General features: G+C 49.4%; 1 protein-coding gene across 3 annotated transcripts in view; it reads left to right on the forward strand.

The window, feature by feature from the left end:
- Nucleotides 1-22,558, forward strand: part of Piezo2 (piezo type mechanosensitive ion channel component 2) — a 347,771-nt gene that overhangs the window by 192,669 nt on the left and 132,544 nt on the right. For all 3 annotated transcript variants that reach the window (XM_034637375.2, XM_071602748.1, XM_034637377.2), the window contains exons 5-7: nt 2,037-2,199; nt 11,781-11,985; nt 13,164-13,377. In XM_034637375.2, coding sequence (XP_034493266.2) covers nt 2,037-2,199; nt 11,781-11,985; nt 13,164-13,377 — 582 coding nt within the window. The remainder of the gene's footprint in view (nt 1-2,036; nt 2,200-11,780; nt 11,986-13,163; nt 13,378-22,558) is intronic.

Here is a 22,558-nt window from a genome sequence, read left to right on the forward strand (position 1 = left end):
TGGCCTAGAGGAGAAGGCCTCACTAGCCTGCAGGCAGGACAGTTGTGTCCTCTGTCTGTGGGACTCTTAGAGCCTGGGATGCTTCAGATACGGAGGGGGGACAACTCCACCCAGCTGAGTGTGGCAGTGGCTGATTCAATAGTGTGTGCAAAGCTCTGGATACACAGGAAGGGCTCATGTTCCAAAAAGTATCATCATTCTTTACCAAGATGTGAACGATGATAATGGTATTCTCGATGAGGGTCATCACAGTGTAAAACACACACAATATAAAAGGATGCTGTGCACAGTCACAGGGTGAATAGGAATATGCACTGTCAGCTGCTATCTAGGTTTTGCATCTGCAGATCCACCACTCGCAGACAGTAAACTCCTGGGAAACAGCTGCGAATGTACTGAGCATGTGCAAGTCTTGTTGTCATGGTGTCATGCCCTGACGACACAGGACGGCAGGGGTGCGTGTGACGTTGACACTGGATCAGGTGACATAAGCAGTCTGGAGATAACATACGGCACACAGGAGGATGCGCACAGGTCACACGGAACCTGTGAGAGGGACCCAGGTGTCGGAGGATGGGTCCTGAGACCAAGCCCCGCCCACTGCGTATGTATACGCCCAACCTGATGAATGTCCCTGGCTCTTCCTTCCTGTCCCTGGACAAGTCTTACCTCTGGTAAACACTTCTCCAGAGACTTAAGCCCCTGGGAGGTTGCGCTCCTCTCACCCCCAGAAGCTCCGTCACTGGCACAGACCTCAGCTCGGCCCGTGTCTTCCCTGCTGTGAGCTCACTCTGCAGACCAAGGCTGCGGGACTTCCTCTCATATCACTAGCTACTTCACTGGCTTTTCCTTGCCAGGATTTATTTCCTATTTCGTGGGTGAACAGAGGAAATGTCAGCAACCACTCTTCACGTTTAGCAGTGAGCACTGTGTTGCTAGCACTGCAGGCCTGTCAGTGCTGTGTGCCAGTCGCTCAGGACAGTGGCAGCTCTGTGGGTGATGGAGGAGCACAGCTGCAGGGAGCTGGCTGGCCTGTCGTGAGCCGTGGCTGTGAGTTCTGATGACCTACGCTCGCCAGCACAGTTGGGTGGAGGTGGTGCCTGTTGGGCCCCTGTGCCAGGACATGCCTAGGGTCACAGGCAGCCTCGGGTCACAGGCAGCGTCTGGATTTCCTTCCCTTGGAGCCCTCCTCCCTGTCCAGCGGAGGCCCCTCCTTGCCCTCTGGCTGGTGCAGCCTGCTGCTCCACATTTGTTTCCAGGTCTCATAACAGCAGATGCCAAGTCTGAAGGTGATCTGAAGGTCAATGATACTGCTCTTCTCAACGCCTTGGTGTCAGTGGAAATGCGTGTCATATTTTGCTGTGACTTTCCATATTCGCTTTGCATACGTAGGCATTCACCTCTCTATAAAGGCATGAGCTGGTGTCTCATTTCACTGGACGGCACAAGGAAGGCAGACAGACACTCAGTGTCCACTAGCCACAACCCCAGTCTTCCGATTCCCGGTTCAGCATTTCTCCTCCTAACATCAGAGAAGAAACTTGGTGGATCCATTTCTGTGGAACTGAATGGGAGAAAGATCAACACAGTATGCAAAATAATGAAGAGGTCCCAGACCTGAAAAGAGCTTTGACATTTCCTCTGCTTTCTCGTCTACCTTTCACCTACATTTATAATAAAATACCTTCTAGCTGCCAATATATCTTCAGTTTTTAACTGCCTGAGCTAGATTTCAGACAGCTGCATTTGAACCAGACATCTGGTTTATTTACTAAAATGTATTCATTAGCATGTTTTAGAAGTGACCATTGCTTAGAGTTCTCCATAATATTTTTGAAACTCCTGTAAAATGCTGGACTACCCCTGAACCTTAGATTTGCATAAGACCCTGAGATCAATGAAAAGCCTTCTGATACCTTCTAGGCAGAAACAGCATATTTTATCTTAAATCATTGAGAGCACTGGGACGTACTGTAAGATGGTCAACCATACAAATAAGGAAACGACTAAACTTCCTCCCTTTCTTCCCTCCCTAGCTTGAAGGGAGCCGATGCTGGCAACGGGATCCGCGTGTTTGTGCCTGACATCGGGATGTTCATCGCCAGCCTGACTATCTGGCTCGTCTGCAGAAACATCGTTCAGAAACCAGTGACAGAAGAAGCAGCACAATATAACCTGGAGTTTGAAAATGAAGAACTGGTAAATCTGACTATGTGTGTCTTCCCTCCTGGGCCCCAGGGCCTTGCTCCTTGATAGTCGTGGCACTGTGATAGCTCCCTGTGCAGAGCCCAGTGACTGACAGAGCATTGGCAAAGCCCTAACAGTCCCTCCACAAAGCCACCTGGGTGGCCCGCTGGACACACCTCTCTTCCATAGCTGAGCCACATGGAGACAGGTGGGGACATGAGTGCTCACCCTTCCTGAGGAGGAGCTCAATGTGTAAGGCCAGCTCGAGAGCCCCAGCTGTCATCTGATGCTAAGGCAGATGGTAACCTCGTGAAGCTGCACTGGGTCCACATGTTATGAGCCGCTGGGTCTGGAGATCTTGGTATCTGGAGAAGCAGTAACACGGGTAGTTTCTGGAAGAAAAGATTCACTCCTCCTTGAGGGGAGACTTCCACTGTGCCCCTCACCCTCCAAGACAGTTATGTTGACGCGTCTGTTGGTCAAGTTATTTTAAAACATTCTGGAGGGGGAAAAGATACTTTTAGAGAAGCATGAGAACTGAAAAACAGATAAGGTAGAGATAAAGAGTGAACTGTAAGTGCTCAGCTAGTACCCAGGGCTCGGGGGTCGCTCCCAGACCAGGAGGTGTGCGGGGGCCTGTCAGCCGCCTCTCGTGCTGTCCCCTGACCTGCTCCAGCAGGCGCACCTGATGACTGCCTCGGTTCTGCAGGTTCAGGTGGCATCAATGTCAAAAGTCATTCATTTAGTAACGGAAAGATGAGATTTACGAATTTAAAAGTCACTCAAATATATTTGATTTGGACATTTGACACAAGATACAACTACCAAATGTTTTAAGTTGAACTTGTAAAGCTGAACTTACTAATGTTGAGAATGGCCACCTCTGTGCCTCAAAGGAGGCCAACCAGAATGCAGCTGTCACCCCAGCGCCCTGCAGGTGGAGATGTGCCTTCACACTGCATGTCCTGTTCCCCCTTCAAAGGCAAGAAGGGCACAGGGTGCAGGAAACAGTGTCAGCTGAGCTGCTGCTAACAGCGTTTTGCATTCGAGGCTACAGCCCTGAAAACAAATAAAACTGTGGACATTATTTTTCTTCTTGTTCACCTCACAGTTTTAAGACAGGCAATTTAAATTTTGAGTATCTGCTTTCATATTCTAATTCATATCCTAATTTTATTTTATGATATTTAGAGTTTTGAAAAGATTCTGCTTAAAATAATCATTACCAAAATTTGTCCCATGTGTTGTGAATGGAAACCCATTAATTAACTCAAGTTTTATAAGCTCATGACATTTACATCATTATTATTTATAAGGTGAGACTTTTTTTCGATTATCCTCTTATTGTGGATGGAGATAGAGGATAACTACTGACAACTGGGTGGACTTTGAAGTCAGAGATGGAAGCGAACGCTGTGTGGTTGGGAAGTCTGTCCACACTCTTCCTAGACTGAGTTAATAGGTCAGAGGCGCAGCTCAGAGGTGAGCAGGTGCTTAGCATGCATGAGGCCTAGGGATAAATCCCCTGCACCAAAAAACAAAACAAAAACCCCAAGGAATTAGTAGTGATGCATCACATAGCAGTCGTGAGTACAAAGTAAACATAAAATCCATGCGATGCCTGGGTGCCTGCTCATAAGTTGCTTCTTCCTCCCTTCCACGCCCTTCTCCAGCTTGAGGGGGAGCAATTTCAAAGCCAGGGTCCTCTCAGAACTCTAGACACTTATGTTGGACAGTGTGTTTGTGTTTCTCTCCCAGAGAACCCCTTCTCGCCACTCGTGACAGATAAACGTGAACAGACGGCGGAGGTTCTCATGAAAAGAGCTTGTGTCTGACGGTCAGGGTCTGACAGCTGGGGAAGTGTGATCATGGGCACCAGTTCTAAAATCATGCTTCTTTCTCCAGGACACTTCCTTTTCGTGTTTAGACTAGTGGGAGCTCTGTGCCATCTGAAATTTGTATAAGTTTCTAAGCCTTACACATCATGAACCCTGTTATTTAAAGATAATAATATAAATTCTCTAAGAATCTCATTCCAGGCTTTGAAAATGCTAAACGTGATTGTCAGGTTGTTTCCCTTCTTGGTTGATTTACATATTAAGGTCCATTCTCTTAGCATCTTCCATCCACAGGGATCCCAGGAGGAAGAGGGTGGTGGGTGAAGCCTCCAAGTTCAGTCTACAAGGAAAGATTTCTTACTTTGGCAATCTGGGCTTCAGTCTGAAAGGAACAGGGTCACACAGCCAAAATCCGCAGCTGAATTTATTTTATTTTTGAAGGGCCCAATGTACTTCCTGCTGCTTATAAATCTTGGCTTTTGCTCTCCAGAATGTTTGGGTTTCGAGGATACCAAAAGACTAGTGTTTGCTGGCTTTGTTGCTTCTTTCATTTATCTCAATGGAGAAATGGCGAAGTCCATCTCCTGGTGCCAGGGAGAATTCTTCTCAAGTGCAGCATCCATTAAAGTAGCAACTAATCCCTGAGGAAGACTCATGGGTCTCTGTGGATTTGATGATGAGGCTGCTTGCTCTCTTAAGGTGTTAACATTCTGCCCACCAATGACCCCATCAAGGTTAACATGAGCCCTGTCCACCCAATCACCAGAGCCAGATACTTGATATAACCCTGGCTTCCCTGGGCCCCTTGTCCGTCACATCAGCAAATCCTTTGTCTTCACCTCCAAGTGCTGTCTGCACGCACGGCCCCCACTGTCATAGTTGCTGCCAGCAGCCACTGGCTCTCAACTAGACCCAGAAGACCCTCCAGATGGGGGTCCCGCTGCAGCTTCTGTTCTCACCCCATCCGTGGAGATGACACACAGCAGCTGTTCCTATAAAGTTGAGGATGAAATCATGGAGAAGATATTTCTTTGGATTTCCACTAAACCAGAATAAAACACAGGCTCCTGATCCCAACGTGGCTTTGCAGGACCTGGCCATGTCCTGCCCTCTCCCTCCCCGACCATGCAGACAGGACCCTTCCTCCCCCTCTTCCCTCCCCCATGAGGCCTGCCCCAGCCACCTTCCAAAGTGGGCTTCCTGGGCAGGGCCTGCGTGTTCATGATCACAGCCTGTAGTGCTCGCCCGTGTTGCTCTGTTACTCATTTCTGGTGTCCCCCAGTGGCCAAGGCTCTAGGAGGGCAAGGCTCTGCTTGTCTGGACCTCTGTTGTAGCCCAGAATATGGCAGGATCCTGAGGACCACGAGCCTGGTGGTGCCCGTGCACTCTTTGGGCACTGACTGCATGTAATGGGTGCACAGGGCAGTCCATGCAGAAAACCAAAGGCAGCACAGGAGGGCAAGCCTCGGGCAGCACGGCTGCAGGGGTGAGTGTCCCCAATCCCAGAAGTCTCCATGGAGCCAGAGTGGAGCCACCAAACCACCCCTGGGCCAGTCTGTCCTCACTGGGCCTGAAGAAGAGGTGCTTACATAAGGGTACTTTTACTCCGTTCCTTTTCTCTGAGGTCCTACTGTGAACCAGATGGTCTAAATCTAATATCTAACAGCAGTTAGTTTTTGGTTTTGGTGTTTTGTTGTTGTTTTGGGGGGATCATGTGGTTTTTGTTTGTTTTTTCTTTTTGCTTTTTGCTTTGCTTTGCTTACCAATAATATTTTTCTTCCTTATCATTTAATAATCCCATCCATCTTAGGAATGATTGGAACAGGGCATCCAAAATTCCTGCAATCAGGTGGGCTTAGGACCTGACATTTGCATTTTATAAAGCTAATATACTGGCATCCCTGAGCAATGAATGTGCCATGAAGAATTCTTTGTCTTTCCCTTGGACCCAGCACAGGGCCTGGAGCAGAGCCAGGCTCGGGAGCAGGTGCTGAATGGCGGGATGGATGGGGAAGGCCGTCAGGCTGCTGATCCCTGCTCTGCTCAACCTTTTCACCTCAGTTTGTCATTGTTGTCTTGGGACTTTTTGTTTGTTTGTATTGCAGTGCTGGGGCTTGAGGGTCCACGCAAAGACTTCACCACCGAGCCACATCCCCAGCCCCCTTTGACACCTTCATAACAGAGACTTAGAGAGGTTGGTTTTCTTTGCATCTTGAGCCATCACAAGTAATCCCATGGGTCCTGTGTCTTTCAGGAAGCTTTGGAGCACCAGCCAGGCTTGTGCCCCCCACTCCTAGAGCAAGTACCAGGCATGTCGTCTAGAAGAGTCAAATTTAGCTTTTCCTAGGAAAGAAAGGGTAGCACAGGGCTAGCACACCATGAGTGTGCATGTGTGTGCTCATATTCATGTGTGCATGTGTATGCATTATGTGTGCATGTGTGTGCATTGTGTGCGTGTGTATGTGTGTGTGCATGTGTGTGCATTGTGTGTGCATGTGTGTGTATGTGTGTGCATTGTGTATAGTGTGTGCTCATGTGCATGTGTGCATGTGTGTGCATTGTGTGTGCATGTGGGTGCGTGTGTGCATTGTGTGCATGTGTATGTCTGTGTGCATTTTTGTGTGTGTGTGCATTGTGGGCGAATGTGTGTGTGTGTATGTGCATGTGTGCATGCATGTGCGTGTGTGCATGTGTGCATTGTGTGTGCATGTGTGTGCATGTGTGAATGCTGCTTTGGTTTTATGCTTTTCTATTAGGTGATTTTCTTTTTAAATCTCAAAGCAAAACCCCTTTAACATAAATGGTCACTGCACTTGGCTGGTCTCCTTTGCTATTCATTTGCTTCTCACATGATGTTCAGATGACTCCTGAGGACGGGTGCCTTCTTACTTGGCCACCTAACTGGGGAGTTTTTAGACGTTCCCGCACAGGGCCAGAACAAGCCCAGGGAGAGGCCATGTGTGCTGGCACTTCCAGATCCCCTGTGCTGTCCTGCCTGGTTCCTGACCCCCAGCCTGTTGTTAAGCCCATTGCCCTCCAGGCGGTGGGAACCCACACATCCACATGCTCCCTTTCCCAGATGACCTGGGAGCGCTTTAAATTGCTATCGTGATTTTGGAGAACAATCTTCCCGAAGCCAGTCTAGCAGGGAATAAGCCCTCACATTAGGCTTGGTGACATTCGCGATAGCCCACACCAGTCCACTTCCTCCTTTGCCTTCTCACCTCTAAGGGATGCTGGAGACAAAGTTTGTCCCTTACAGTGAACCATAGCATGTTTGCTCCCTGCCTCGTGCTCTTTGTTAGGACCAGTTGTCAACATGTCACAAGGCACACTGCATGAAAAACTAGTGACACTGCAGAAACACGCTCCCTTTGCCTCTGATTTTAGACTCCTGGGTGTGACTTCAATAAATTCCTATGGAAGTGTTTTAAAAACTGATTTCTCACCAAAAATAATAGGAACAAGATTCCATTGCCCAAAAGCTCCGGTCTGGGGTCTGAGCTTGACTGGACCCCAACAAGGTTCCAAAGAGAAATGTCCTCAATATATTTTCCAAAAAAAGGGGTCTGCAGAGATGTGACTCCAACAGAATACCTTGGCATTGCACCACCCCAGTGGGACCCAGTGCTGAAGCCACACCACAGCGCCAGTGCCTACTGCATGTAGGGGCTCCACGTGTGGTGGCTACAGCTCTGTGGGGCACCATGTTCTGTGCACCAAGACAAGGACTAGACACCTCTCACCCCAGGAGGCTGCCCACCCACCACAGCCCAGTCCCAGGGCTTCTAATCAGCTCCACACAGAGAAGACAGAGCTGCCCATGGGACCACGCCTTCACGTCCCCCACCCCTCCGTGTGTCACTCAGTCTGGGTTGGAATAAACCTGAGGATCATCTGGGGACCACCAGGGGTCAGGCTGCCAGGTTCAACCTTGGACTTACTAAATCAGAAATTCTGAGGGTGAATTCAGGGCATGAGTGATTCTGAGGCTGCTACTGTTCACAATCACCACCTTGTGCCACTTCATACCTCGGTTCTTTGCTGTATTTTAATGGACAGACACTAGTTGCGTATTCATGGTGCACTGTGCTGTTTGGGTTTCTGTAGACACGTGGAATGACCAACTCGGGGTCCTCAGCACATTGATTTCCTCAAATGCCTGCTATTTCTCTGTGTTGTGAGCATTTAAAATCCCTTTCACCGACCTGGGAGTACACCTGCTCTTCACCTGGTCAGCAGGCCCTGCGGGAGGTCAACAGAGCCGTCCCTGCACCTGGCCCTGGCCCCTTGCCACCCACCCCCACCCCGCAACCCAGCTCTGCCTTGGCCCTGCTCTTGCGGGTTCAGGCCCCGTGGGCGTGGAAGCGGGTCTGTCTTCCTGGGCCTGGTTCACTTCACTTGGCCTCAGCTCCCTGGGTCCCTCCTGGCAGGTGTCAGGATTTCCTGTGGGAATCAGCATCTTTTAAAGAGGGAGGTAAAGGACTAAAACGTCTTTGAATGCGCATTAGGTTTTGACATGGACAGTGATTCCGTGGGACGTTTCCCGTGGCTTGTTGTGCCCTGGAGGGCTCACTTTGTCTTCGCCCAGACGCCCTAGAACCAGGGGCTGGGGGACTGTTTACAACCGCAGCTCTCCCAGCTCCCAGGCCAGGTGCAAGCTGGACTCTGCCTGTTGGTAAACAATCCAGAGGGAGCCCTGCCCTGCTGGCCCTGCCTAGGCTGCAGCAGATGACCAAGGGGACAAGCCTGCCTGTCAGGAGCCAGTGGGCTCGCAGCCCACCCCACCTCCCTCGCCCACTCGGCTTAGCGGGCTCAGAAAGCCTTTCCAGCCGAGGGCCCCAGGGGTTCTGGTGTAAAATTCTGCAGGGCTTCACGTGCAGCAGTGTGTTTATGACAGCCAGCAGCCGTCCTGCCTGGAGAGGTCAGGGGAGCTGCCGGAGCACATTGCCGCTTGATTTAATCTACATCCGCAGCCATTGCATAATTGAATAGTAAGTCATCTGTCACGATCGTCACCGGTGCATTTCTGTGTCCCAGGCAGGCCTCACGGCCATCCCCTCTTTCAGTGCAGTGTAAAGGCGTGGGCCGAGCTCCTTCCTGGATGGATGGTTTTCATGCCCACTCACTGAGAGTAAGGAGGGTAGGCCCCGGATGCCCGCCTGTGCCAGGGTGACCTGAGGTGGCCTCAAGGGCTGTGCTGGAGGAGGACCCTGGTCTTCCTGTCCTCCAGGAGCTGGAGTAGGCCGACAGGAAGAGGCCTGAGGCTGGGCCTGCAGCTAATCAAGGATGCCAGCCACGGCGTGTGGGCCAGCAAGGAGAACCATTGGGTTCTGTTCCCCAGGGGTCCCTCTCTTGATGCTGAGGCCAAGGGAGGGGCTGCAGGCGGGCAGCAGCAGAGAGGTGACCATCTCTGTCCTCAACTCAGGTACTATCAGAGCCCCACATAAGACCCACTCACCCTCCAGTGAGTCCCAAACAGGCCTCTGCAGTTCCTGCTGCCCCAAATGCTGCCAACTGCTGCTCTGGCTGCCTGCTGGGCTCTGCCATCAGAGCACCTGGAGGACTCTGGGGTGGAATTCCCAGCCCAGGGTGTTGCCTCCAAGCCTCCAGCCTGCTTCCCCGTCCTCTGCCACCAATAAAGACAAGCATAGGAACAACATTTGTTCCCCCCCCCCCGTCCCTCTGACCCCCCTGGCAGAGTCACTGCTACTCCTGCCGACTGGACCCTCTAACACCTCACAGACACACACCCCCTCCTCCCCCGACCACAGCCATGAGCTGCCAGCTGCTGTCTCCCCTCTGCTTATTCCCCAGCAGCTCAAGTGCATGCATATCAGAATTGCATGGGGAACTGGAGGAGGATCTGCTCAAACTTTTTGGAGAGGTTCCCTTTGGGAGGCAAAGGCTGGTTTCTCCTCTAAGATTAGAGAGTGAAGCATGTTTGTTTGTTGATGGGGTCATCAGAGAGAAATGGAGTGTGTTGTGATGTGGGACATAGGAGGAGTGGCTGACCCATTCCTCTTCCTGCTGTCCTGAGCAGATGAGATCCAGTCGAGTTTGCTGGAGCACTTGCAGCTTGCATTGCTACAGGAGGAAGACAGTCTGCATGGCTGGCAGACAGGCCTCAGGAAAGCTTTTTGATGGGCCTGATACAGTTTGGTGATCTTCCCTCAGTGAAGTAGACTATAGATTCATCCTCTGAGAATCGGAAGGCTGAAAACCTGATGGTGGTCCTTTAAGGGTGCAGAAGAGGCCATAGCCAGAACACCTCGGGCCAGCTCTTCCCTCTGCCCAGAGTGCCCTTTCCTGGGACTTGACCTCATGACATGTCACCTCCTCTAAGAGAGTCTCCCTGACCTCAGATCTAATGGAGCCACCCTTTCCGTCAGTCCTTCCCTATTTGATTCCTTACTGGAGATATTTAGATTGCTCATCAATTACGTGGCCACACAGTCACTGCTGTGTCTTTTACTAGAGTGGTTCGGACACACCGGGCATCCTGTGGATAAAAATGATGGAGGCATGAGACATTCTTTTTGCCTCAAAAATATATATACAAATGCCATGTAAAGACCTATTGTGCTTCGTCGTTTAGGGAATGACGACAGGGAAGCGTCTGTGTGCGTCCAGCACAGACATGACTGTTTCCCATGTCCCATCTGCACTCAGCTGAGGGTGTGGCTGCACAGCCCCGGGTCTGGCCTCACGCTGTGATGGCAGAGCAGGGCCCTCCATGCCCAGGGGCTCGAGGGGCCCACACAGCCCTGCTATGGGTGGGTGGATGCACATGCGTGTGCGTGTGCATGTGCATGTGTACGTGTGGTGTGGAGAGGGGCTGGCTCTCTTCCCTGGCCTCCGTCTCTGTGTCCTTGAGGCCTCAACTTCCTTCAGCTTGGCAACAGTCCTATCCTACCTCCCCGACCCCAGTGAGCTCAGGCAGACAGGCAGCACCCTCACCAGCATCATCAGGAGACAGGACCATGACCCTGGGACTGGAAAGGCCAGGCTCTGCTTTTCACCGCTGACCTGGAGCTGACTAGCTCAGAGCGCCTGGCCCAGCCAAAGCTGTGAAGTCTGTCGACCTAGAGACAAATGCAAACAGTCTCAGGACCTCAGAGTCCTCTGGTCTCAGGGTGATGGCTGTGTGTATGAGTCTTGTATGGATGAGGGGAAAAAAATTCCTATTTTATCTTTTAAAACAAGACAAGCAAACCGGGTTTGCATCCCCAGTGGAAAGAGCACCTGTGTGTTCTGGAGGGAGTGTTTCCTGAGGGGCTCAGTTGTCCAGGGTGGATCCAGGAGTTGGTCTCTAAAAATGTTAAGACAGGGGCAACTGTGCACTTCACCAAGTAGCCCGAGACCATGTCCCGGAAGTCCCAAAACAGTGAACAGATGTGGATTTCAGAAAGCAAAGGGATGCCCTGAGCCCTGGGGGGCCACCTCTGGGGTGAAGGGTAGGTGGCCTGCTCAACCCTGGAGCACCCCGAGGGCACACCAAGTGAGCAGCATTGGCAGAGCCTGTCTGGGGACCTGACGGAGCGTCATTGCTGTTCAGCTGCCCTGTGTCCTGCTGGCGATCTTTCGGCTCACCTCCTCAGGAAAGGCCACAGTGGCATGGGTCACCACCAGGCCTGGGCTACGGAGTGACGCGCGGTGTTGCTGACTTGGGAAATGACCTCACTCACTGCCCCTTGCAGCAGGAGCCCCGCGGCATCTGGCCGGCCTGCAGCAGCTTCTTTGTCATTTCTTTAGGCTGCTGCAGAAAAGGCGGACTCGGAAGATGCTCTGATGGACGGGGACGCAGACGGGGACGGCGCAGAGGGCGAGCTGGAGGACAGTGCCAAGCTGAAGATGTTCCGCAGGGTGGCCTCTGTGGCCTCCAAGCTCAAGGAGTTCATCGGCAACATGATAACCACCGCCGGCAAGGTCGTGGTCACCGTGCTGTTGGGGTCCTCGGGTGAGTGCGTCCCGACTGCGTGGCTCAGGGCGCGGTGGAGGGAGGCAGTGCAGAGGAGGCAGCCGACACTGATAACTGTGAGGCCTGGGAACCCGGCACGTTGACGGCATGCGGATGGGCCACAGGAGAAAGTTGTGTTCTCTGTGGTTCTGGTCCTGACCTTGTGAGGGGTCCCGACAGTACACCCGTGACAGCCCTGTTAATACCCTTTTCCATATCCGAGTGACCTCATTTTCTGGGTGGAGGTCAGAATAACACCTGATTCCTCTTGCTCTGAGGGTGATCTGCTGCCCTGACCATCTGAGGGGCCCGCGGCAGCCACCCTTGTGCCTCCTAGCATGTCTCTGGACGGAGTCATTTGAAATCTTAATTTAACTCTCAGGATACACTATTTTTCTTCGGAAGCTAGATGGTAATCTTCCAGAAGAGACTCACTTCCTTTCAATTTTGGCCGTAGACGGCTTATTCCATGATGATATTATCTCCATCTTCTCCCTCCTCCCATCGCACTGCCACCAGCACAGGGAGCTTGCCACAGTGCGTGCACCCACACTGTCCAGAGGGGACGTCAAAAGTGAAGTACTTAAGTTTTAGTAGGAAAAAAAAAATAAGGTAGAAAAAGAAGGTAGAATTTCTCAAAAAATCAAACCCAGCATCTTAGTGAGTGCTCCTTTCACAATGCCGGATAAATTGTGTTGAACACAGCTGCCTGGTCTTCCACGCCGCCCTTAGGGACAAGAAACTCCAAATCCTGGTGGCTGGACGAAGTTTTAGTGAGACTTGAGCTGCCACCAGAGGTCAGATCGTAGTTAACTTAACAATAAAGCAAATAAAATGGTGTTGGGAAGGTTGGGACGGACAGACATGAGTGCCCCCAACATTTGGGAAGCAGGCAAGTAAATATGCAGATTAATTCTGTTGGTGTGAAGGAGATGCTCACTGGCCTGAAATGCTGCAAGGAGGTCTTCTCCATCCTCTGGTCTTTCACTGCTTTTAAAAACTACCCCTTCAGGGTGATCTCTTCATGGTAAATACAGCACCTCTTCTGGTTATGTTGATTAAGTATGAGTAACCTCTCTAAAACTGCTCCCTGGCTAAGGGCAGGGGAAGGGACAGAGGGTTTGCTGCCCCATGGTGCTATCCAGCTCTGCTGTTCCTGACCGTCTTCCTCTCCCCAGGTATGATGCTGCCGTCTTTGACCTCGGCTGTCTATTTCTTTGTATTTCTGGGTCTGTGCACCTGGTGGTCCTGGTGCCGGACGTTCGACCCATTGCTGTTCAGCTGCCTCTGTGTCCTGCTGGCGATTTTCACTGCTGGGCACCTGATTGGACTTTATTTATATCAGTTCCAGTTCTTTCAAGAAGCCGTTCCACCCAATGACTACTATGCAAGGTGAGAGGCACTGCTGGGAACCCATGGGAGAGAGCACCCTGTCCACCCTGTGATGATGGTTGGGCTCTGTGGATTTCCAAGGGTTCTTCTGAATGAGGCCAACTGCTGTGTCAAGCAGAGATTTGATGAGGTGGGGAAGCAGTCAGGAGCTTTAATTTTATTGGACAATACAGTGCTTGGGTGGCAGGTGCTCACATGGTGACCTGTAGGGGTGGCTGAGATGGCAGGTGCTCACACAATGACCCAGGGTGACATTGCTCCTTGCTTGCTAATTGCAAAGGAAAAAAAAATCAGAGTTTATGAACACATACAGCACTTTAGCTGCCAATTGATAAAGACCAACATTACTAAAGTCAAGAGATCCATGGCTCTCCCAGCGCCAGGGTGGTGCACAATGTGGGTCCTCAGCACCTGCAGCCCCAGCCTTCAGACCCCACTCCACAGCACAGGCATGCAAAGGAGGGAAAACAGTTCCAGTGGCTCCACCAGAAAAACCAGTCAGAGAACCCAGCCTGTGGGTGCCCCAGGGGAGTGGCCTGGTGTCTTCAAAAGGTGTGTGGAGAGAGCAGGAGGAGAGAAGTGGAGAGGTAAAGACCCCAGCAGACAGGAGGGATGCTCATCTCTCAGATCCCAGGACATCAAGCCTCAAGGCTTCGAGGGCTGGGGGTGGACCTCCGGTGGGTGTTAGAGGACAGCTGGGAGTTACTACCCACGTTTCAGGTGCACGATGGCAGTGACGGTATTATGGGCACAGAGTGCATGCCATTGCTGTGGGAGCTGGTGGGGACTTAGGGAAGGAGGGTCATGATGCTTACTACTTTCCATGCTTCAGCAAGGAACAAAGGCCTGTGAGAGAGAGGGAGAATACCGGAGTCCTTGAGCCACACGGTCAGTCTGTGTGAGCTTTTCTTTGGCCTTGGGAAAGTCCACAACCAAAGTTACAGAATAGAAAAAGGGCACAGGAGTGACAGGAGAGGGTGCTGGTGAGGGGGCTGGTGTGGGCGCCTGCCTGGGTCGCTTGCCTCTGCCCCACCTGTGGGCAGAGCTCAGTGCTTCTTGGAGACACGAGGAGCAGGGGTGATACCGCGTAGGCCATGCCATCCCGTGCCCTTCTCTGCCGTCTAATATGGCCTTGGTGTGATGATAAATGCGCAGATGCGATGCACGGGCCTTCACTGATGCCTGTATGAAATCTGGCCACAGAGTGTCTGTACAGTGCTGCTAACAGGCATCAGTCAAATCCTAAAATTACTTAAACTCAGTTAAAATTAAAGTTAGTGCCCAGCACACAGGCACTAAATCCAGGTCGCACAATCGATTATGTCAAAGTCCCCCAGGTGATTGGAGCAGGCCACAGAGGGCCCTTGCAGAGTCTCTTCCTGAGGCAGGTTATGTGATATTTATTTTAGGCCTGCAGAGGTGAATAAATGTCTGATTTCAGTACAGAATTTAGTTCTGGACTAATGGATCCTTGAGCTTCTTTAGTTTATGGTTTATTGTATACATATAGAAAAACAGTTCTGCACTGTTGAAAGGGCTGACTTTGGGGATGACTTAACTGGGAGCCTAGTATCCTCTGGAAAGCAGCCAGTTTGGGTTTAATTCTTCCTGCTAGTTAAGGAGCTCTTCTTCCACCTAGTGGCTGAGAACAGGAACTATGACCACCTTGTAAAAGCTCTAGTAGGTCTGGCAAACTTCTGCTGGAAAGGGTGAGTTTGTATTTTAGGCTTTCAGGAGGTGATCATAGTAGGAAAGCAGCCCAGACAAGATGTAACAGAGATGGGTGTGCAGCACATGCCTGCTATCCCAGCTACCAGGACACTGTGGCAGGAGAATCACAAGTTCAAGGCCAGCCTCAGCAACTTAGCAAGGCTCTAAGCAACCTGATGAGACTTGTCTCAAAATAAAAAAAATAAACAGGGTCAGGGACATAGTTCATGGTAGAGTGTCTGTGGTTTTAACACAAGAAAGAAATAGAGGGAGGGAGGGAGACACTCCATGTCTGAATCCTCTGGAGTGTCTAGTTAGAGTGCTATTCCCTGGGTCTTGTCCTCCTAGAGAGCAGGTGGAGGTGTGGGGCTGGTACCTCTCAGGGGAGTAGCTGGAGGCCCTGGCCTGGTTTTCCTTTCATCCAAAAGGCATTTCCATTGTTTGGTTGGTTTTAATTAGCTACTGTGAATAGCACCAAATGAAGGAGGGGGAGGGGAGGGGAGAGGAGAAGGAAAAGAGGTATAAAAGAATAAGCAGGTAGCGAGACCTGGTGGTGCACACCTATAATCCAGCATTTAGGAGGCTGAGGCACACAGATTGCAAGTTCAAAGCCAGCCTCAGCAACTCAGTGAGGCACTAAGCAACTCAGTGAGACCCTGTCTCTAAATAAAATACAAAATAGGGCTGGGGATGTGGCTCAGTGGTCAAGTGCCCGGAGTTCAATCCCCAGTGCCAAAAAAAAAAAAAAAAAACAACTAGCAAACTAGCAGGTTCGTGTTCCAGTTAAACTTTGCTTATAAGCACTGAAATTTGAATTTCACGTTCTTTGCACATTTCATGAAATGATACCTTTCTTTAGATTTTTCCAGCCATTTATCTAGCCATTTTTAGCTTTATAACCTTTACCAAAACTGGCAGGGGCCAGGCTTGGGCCAGAACCACAGATTGCCATGCTGTGGGTGGATAATAACAACTCTTATAGTGTAATAATTGGCCACATTTGTTTTTCACTTGAATTGTCACAAACTCCAGGTTGTGATTTATTGAATATATTTTTAGATGATCCCTTTAACAATTTAAGAGATTAATTACTATCACCTCTAGAGTAAGTCCTTAGAAATTAGATTGCTTACCAGGACATGGAAACTTTGAGCTACATGATGCAGTATGTAAACTGCCTTGGTTTAGATACCTCACCATCCATTGACCTGGATGTTGCATTTGATTCTTTTAAATCTTGGAAATTAGCATCTTTAAAACAATAGATTTTTACTATGGCATTAGCCTCCATGTCTGAGTTGTAAGAAGACAAGCTGAAGACTAGGAGAAACAAATAGATAAAAGTCATCTTCCTGGGAACTGGTCACAGCCTTGTAACCACAGAGGTGCAGTACGCACACCCAGCTCCTGTACACAGCCACCTTTAGAACAGGGGGAGGTTCTGTGACCTTCTCAAGAGTTTTCAGATGGGCACTCTGGTGAGAACTAGCCTTATTTTTAGAAACATTGAATTGGTTTGGTTTTGCCATTACTGTGATGCATGTTTGTTGATGATTGTTTGAAAAAATAAAGAATAGAGGAAACACTTCAAAAAAAAATTGATTCTAACTCCCAGAAATGATCTTGACTTTTTAGTTCCTGTTTTTCCAGTATTTTTCCTTGACATATATATTTGTTTTTAAAACAAACCTGGAGGCCTGCTGTGCATGCTGCCCTGATGTAGCCTGTCCCTCTCCCTGAATCTGTGTGTCTTCTGGCCGTGATGCTGCCTTCTAGCACATGCTCCTCATGAGTGCATGGACGCTTCAGCTTTGCCCCGAGTTTCGATTCACTTTTGCTCTAGTGCATGATGCGGTGATGAGCCCCATATTATTTCAAATCTAAACAGCCCTTGGGATGAGTAGGCTGGAGCCATGCTGTGCTCTCTGGGCTGTGAAGGAGTCTGTGTGGGGTGTGCCTTGCTGGGGTCTGTGGGGGACCTGAGGTTGCCATGGTCCTGGGCCAACAGCACATTAATGCACCAAGGGTCGGGTCGGCAGTGCCCTCACCATGTGATGCTGCATTGAGTCCCACGCCTGTGCTTGGCACAGATCTGGGGTCCTATTTTCTGTAGGTAATCCTGTCTTTTCACCAAGTGACCCCCAGAAGACTATCTGCTTCCCTCCAGATGCATTCGCCGCCCATCACTTTTTTCCATGAGAGGACATAGAGAAGACGAGCAGGGCACACATGGGCTTCAGGTTCACCTGGAACTTGATGGGTGTTGGGTTTTTGAGGGGGGGATTTAGTGATTGCCTTCCGTTGCTGCACCCAGGACAGTGAGACTGCATTAAAAAAAAAAAAAAAAAAACAGTGTCAGGACTTGTGATTTGACATTATGAATGTCCCCACGGACAGGCTCACACACTGTGCCTGAAAGTATGGTTGTTCTTCCCAAATCTGAAGTGCTGTAGTCTTACATCCACAAAAACATTAGTGATCACACTTTGGAGATTCATCCGGCAAAATAAAGCTTTAACATGAATCTGTGTAACTAAATATGAGACCCGCTAACAACAGCCTGTTTAATAGAATAGAGCCCTGTTAAGACTGTTATGCTGGCAGCGTCCCTGAGAAAAGGGACGAGCTGAACCAAGTTCGCCTTAGTTCATGCAGAGCCAGTCCATGCAAAGGGCGTGCATCTTATAGAAATCTCTGCAGACAGTAAGCACTTCACGCTTTGAAAGGAGTGCAGAAGTAGAATTCCACCTGTCGGGCAGAAGCTCACAGGCCTCGGTCACCCATGGGCCTGGGGATGCTCCCCCGCTACACCTATAAGGAGATCAGACCTGTGAGTCCGGAGGCACTGCACAGCTTCTCTACTGTGGGCCTTGCATTCAAAGTGCAGCCGGTGCACTTGGTAGGGGACAGGGACAGAGGTGGGAAACTGGCCTGGGCCATGTGGTCAAGAATGCTGTCTCCTGTAATAAACTGCATGATTTCTTTACACACTGGAGACTTTTATTAAAAGTCAGTTACAAGTCTGGCATTCGGTCTTTGACTGTTTCCTTGTGAGACAGACACCTAAGATAGCTCTGAGGGGAACTTGCTTAAGAACAATCTTGCTGTTTCCTGAGATAGGTCAGGCTCTGAAGTTGGTGTCTGTGGTGGGCCCAGCAGGAGGCCAAAACAGATGCCTGGCATCCTGTGCCTGTCACCAGTGTGGACCCTGGTCCCAGTTGTCTGGTGTCTCCATCCCACTTCATTTTGCCCATGTGGAATCCTGAGACAGGCAGTGACGACAGTAACTTAGGTCCTCTGTGCTGCTCCTCAACTGGCTTTCTTTCCAACCACTGTACTTTCTCTAGATTTCCAAGCACTGAACTTTTTCTCAAATTCAGTTGTTTGGTTTGCTGCCTCTTTTTTTTTTTTTTAAATACATGACAATAGTGGAATGCATTACGCTCATTATTACCCATATACAGCAACAATTTTTTGTAACTTAATTTGGCGTGAACATGCTGCCTTATTTTATAAACCTAAATTGTGAAACTGGAAAAGGAGAGGAGGGAAAGGAATGGGAATCAGTCTATGTTCGTTCTCATGAAAACGGCACTCTGCTAAATGAGTATCCACCCATTTGTGCTGTGACCCTTTTTTATATGCCGTTTTCCTATATCATAATGATTAGAAAGTGAATCATGTTTAATGAAGGAAAAGTTCATGTGGGCATGTGAAAACAATGTAAAAACAATAATAATAATAATAAACACATGGCACAGCCTGGGATGGCTGCCTTTTGAGTTTAATTGCTCAATAACAAATGAGGAGAAAGTTAAAAAGCAAACATTAAAAGTGCGATGTTGGTCATTATATTTATACTATTTTTATAATAGTCATAAAACGTCCATTACACATACAGGGAGCAAAGGCCTAAGGAAGGGCTGCGGCCAGCTGGTCTGGCAGGGCCCAGGCAGTGTGCAAGCAGTTGGGCCATCAGGCTGCCTCGTATTTGCATTTCTGCAGTGCCCCCAGGATTGCTGTGGAGTTGTTAGGGAAAGCTTGGTCCTCGTCCAAAATGCCAATAACAAGGACATGGTTTTGAGAAAGAGGAAAAAGAGCTCTATTGCTTTGCTAGCAAAGGAGAAGTACAGGGGACTCCTGTCCCAGAGGCTGTGACTCTGCCATCAGCAGGAACAGGGGACTTTTAAAGAGGTGATTCAAAGGCTACACATTCCAGGTGTTCTCTGTTGGAGCTGTCATTCACTTGTTAATGTGGAAGACAGTCATTTCTGAGATCTTCTGGTACCATCTCCGAAGTCTGGATTACTTCTTTCCTATGGTGGATGTGTGCTCCAGGACAGATAACTCTGCCTGGGATGGGGGAAGAAAGGTAATCCTGTTTCCCCTGAGATTAGGGAGGGGAGAGATTAGGGAGGAACACGGAGAGAGGATGAGAAAGAAGCAGGTCCATTTAAAAAATAATTTGCAGTGGCAGAGCAGCAAGGGCTGATTGAAAGGATAAAGTGGACACTGTTACAGAGTGCCCCTCTCACTGAGGGGCCTGGGGTTTAGTAAGCAGAAACTCCACAGAAAGAATAAATTGGAAACTCTTTGGCCAGAATTGCACCTAGAGGCCTGGGGGCTGTAGGGGAGGAGGGGCAGGAGGGGGGCTGTACAACCTGTCATTTTAATGCTAAAGCATGTAAATTAACCCAAGTTAACACCCATCTTCCCCTTTGTGACTAGGTGGCCTGGAAGTGGTTCATGTATAACATGATTTAATTTGTAAAGTTGGTAGGTGACAAGTTGGTGAGCAAACTCTTGTTTTCATTTTGATTCATTTCATTTCATTTTTCATTTTGAAAAGTTTCTGAATGACAAGTGACTAACTAGCCTAGAGGCTCCTACCAACTTCATCTGCACTCACCTGAAAGGTGGGGAAAAGGAGCCGAAAGATACCTTGATGGATTTACACAGACATAGAACTCAGACACCCAGACCCCTGAGTCCACCTGGACACATGCACGACTGTGATCACTTGGGGGCAGACGTGCCATGGTGTGGATCCAAGATCCCAGTGCAGTGGGGCATCCTACCCAGCTGTGACACCCGGCCTTGGGCTCAGAAGAAACTGGGGCTTCTGACCACAGAGGTCCTTTGCAGGGGATATTGATCCAGAAGAGGGACTGGTCTTCCCCTCCTCACCTTCCAGAAGGTCAGCCTGGATCTCAGTGTTGGAAATCAGACTCCCTGCCTCCACCTACTGAGGCCTCTCAGCAGAAAGGCCTCCCTTCACTTCTCAGGGAGATGACCTCTTGTTCTCAGTGGGGACCTAGAGTGGCCCTTGGTGGATCAGATGGTGTAGCTCATTCTACAGGGTCCAGGGCTAGGAGAGAGCTCACTGCCATCAGGAGTCAAATGACGTCCAGTCCTGTCATAAGAGGATGCTGAGAGTGTTACAGGGCTGGGACTTCCCAGGAAACTGAGGCAGCATGAAGGCCCCTTCAAACCCTGATTCTTGCTATCAAGTCAGAAAGATTCTAGACACGTCACTCAGAGTAACAGGAATGAGTTTATTAAAGAGAAGAGAGGGACAGTGTGCCTCTCCTGCCACTGTGGTTTTATTGGGGATCCCAGAGAAGTTTCCAGAGAGTCCCACCCAGGTCTACCTCTTGACCTTTGACTGACAGCAGAATGACAGACTTTCAAGTCCCCACTGCCATGCCAATTCTAGGTCCCTTTGGCTCATGCTGACAGGTTCTAATAGGATTATCAACATTAAATTCTTGCAGATTTTATTGTTAGGAGAAATTATCCTTATCTCCCTGAGTTCCAAGATCTGGTCTGTGGAAGGGGGTCACAAAAGTGTCCCCTTCAGGGTTCCTCTTACCAACATTATTTTGGGCCTGCATTTCTCTGGCAGATAACAGGTAGTTTGCTAAGAAATGAGACATAGCCTGTCCACTTAAGCCAGATAGGTAAGTGGGTAAATTGCTTCTTGGAAAAGAAAGCATGTGGGGGCCAGCACAGTGGACCCACTTTATAGAGTTATTCCTTTAACCTCATGTTCCCGCCACTCACATCTGTGGGTCCGCTATCAAGAGGATCATCTTTTGCTCCAGAGCGCATTCCCTGGAGCTCGGGAATCTCACCTCTTGCCCTGTTGCTGCCCAGGTGGAGCACACCTGCCAAACCCTTATTTACCACACTCCATGCCTCAGTTTGCTGACTTATAAACTAGGAATGGAAACCATGCCTGGCCGGGAGTGGGCGTGCTGTGTTGAACAGAGCAACATAGGCTGCTGAGGTGCTTGGCAGCCGCAGCATGGGTTGCTAACAAAAAGGTATCATTTCCCCTGTTGCATTCAGCTGTGATGTTTACTCTCCACCCTTGATTCTGCAGTTCTGACAGTTGATTCTAGCCTTATCACCCATCACCTGTAGATCCCTGAGCACATAAAGCTGTTCCTTCCTTCACAGGAAGTGTCCTCTTCTGCTCACACATCTCTCTGGCCTCTAGTTTCCCCTCAAAACCAAGCCCAGGCACTTCCTTCTGGAACCTTCCCTGCTCCTTCTGTGAAGAACAGGAGTTACCTTGTAGAAATTGCCCTCTGCACACTTGCTGCCCCAGTCCATAGTTCACATGAGTGTCTGCTTCAGGAGGTCCTGGTGCTCAGGGCTGTGAAGGCCTGTTGGGCTTGGTCCTCTCAGGATTTAGCAAGCTGTGTGCACAAAGGGCTCCCAGGAATACCTGTTCAAGGTTGTTTTCTGTCTCCATTTCCTAGAACTCTTGTAGTTTAGCTCCTTGGGATGAAAACAATGTAAAATCTATTTTTCCTGAACTGCTGATGGTCCACAGTTTATAAAGTATGGAAAACTGCAGTCCACAAAGACCAGGGTCCATTTGTGTACACCCACTGACTCCCACTGCCACACTGTGGACTATGTCCACCATAACTGAATGTCAAGTACAGCTAGGATTTTAAAAAGCTGTGGTATAGATAGCCATGGCCCCCACATTGCAGTATTGGGAAATATTTAGCTTTGGCCTCATAAAAGTGACGGTTTTAAATTTATTTATTTGTGTAGAAAGTTAAAGAATAGCTTTTCCCCTGTTATATTCAGAAAGGGAGAGAGAGAGAGACAGGGACTCCAGACAGGCACAGAGTAGGATGGACCTTCAGACCAAAGAGTTTATTAGAGCCCATAGCACCAGCAGGGTCTACAGTAAACCTTCAACCAGCCAGGGAAGGTAAAAATGTGGTTGTGTGTGTGTGTGTATGTGTGTGTGTGTTGACTTCTATTTTTCTACATTTTTCATTGGTGTATTATAGTTGTAAGTAATCCTGGGATTTGTTGCTATATATTTGTACATGTGCACAATGTAACAATATAATTTGGCCAATAGCACTCCCCAACACTTTCCCCTTCTTTGTTTCGTCTGATTCATTTTGATGTGAAATCTGCTCTGTCACATATGAGAGTAGCT

The sequence above is a fragment of the Marmota flaviventris genome, chromosome 16, assembly GCF_047511675.1.
Source record: "Marmota flaviventris isolate mMarFla1 chromosome 16, mMarFla1.hap1, whole genome shotgun sequence".
Taxonomy (NCBI): domain Eukaryota; kingdom Metazoa; phylum Chordata; class Mammalia; order Rodentia; family Sciuridae; genus Marmota; species Marmota flaviventris.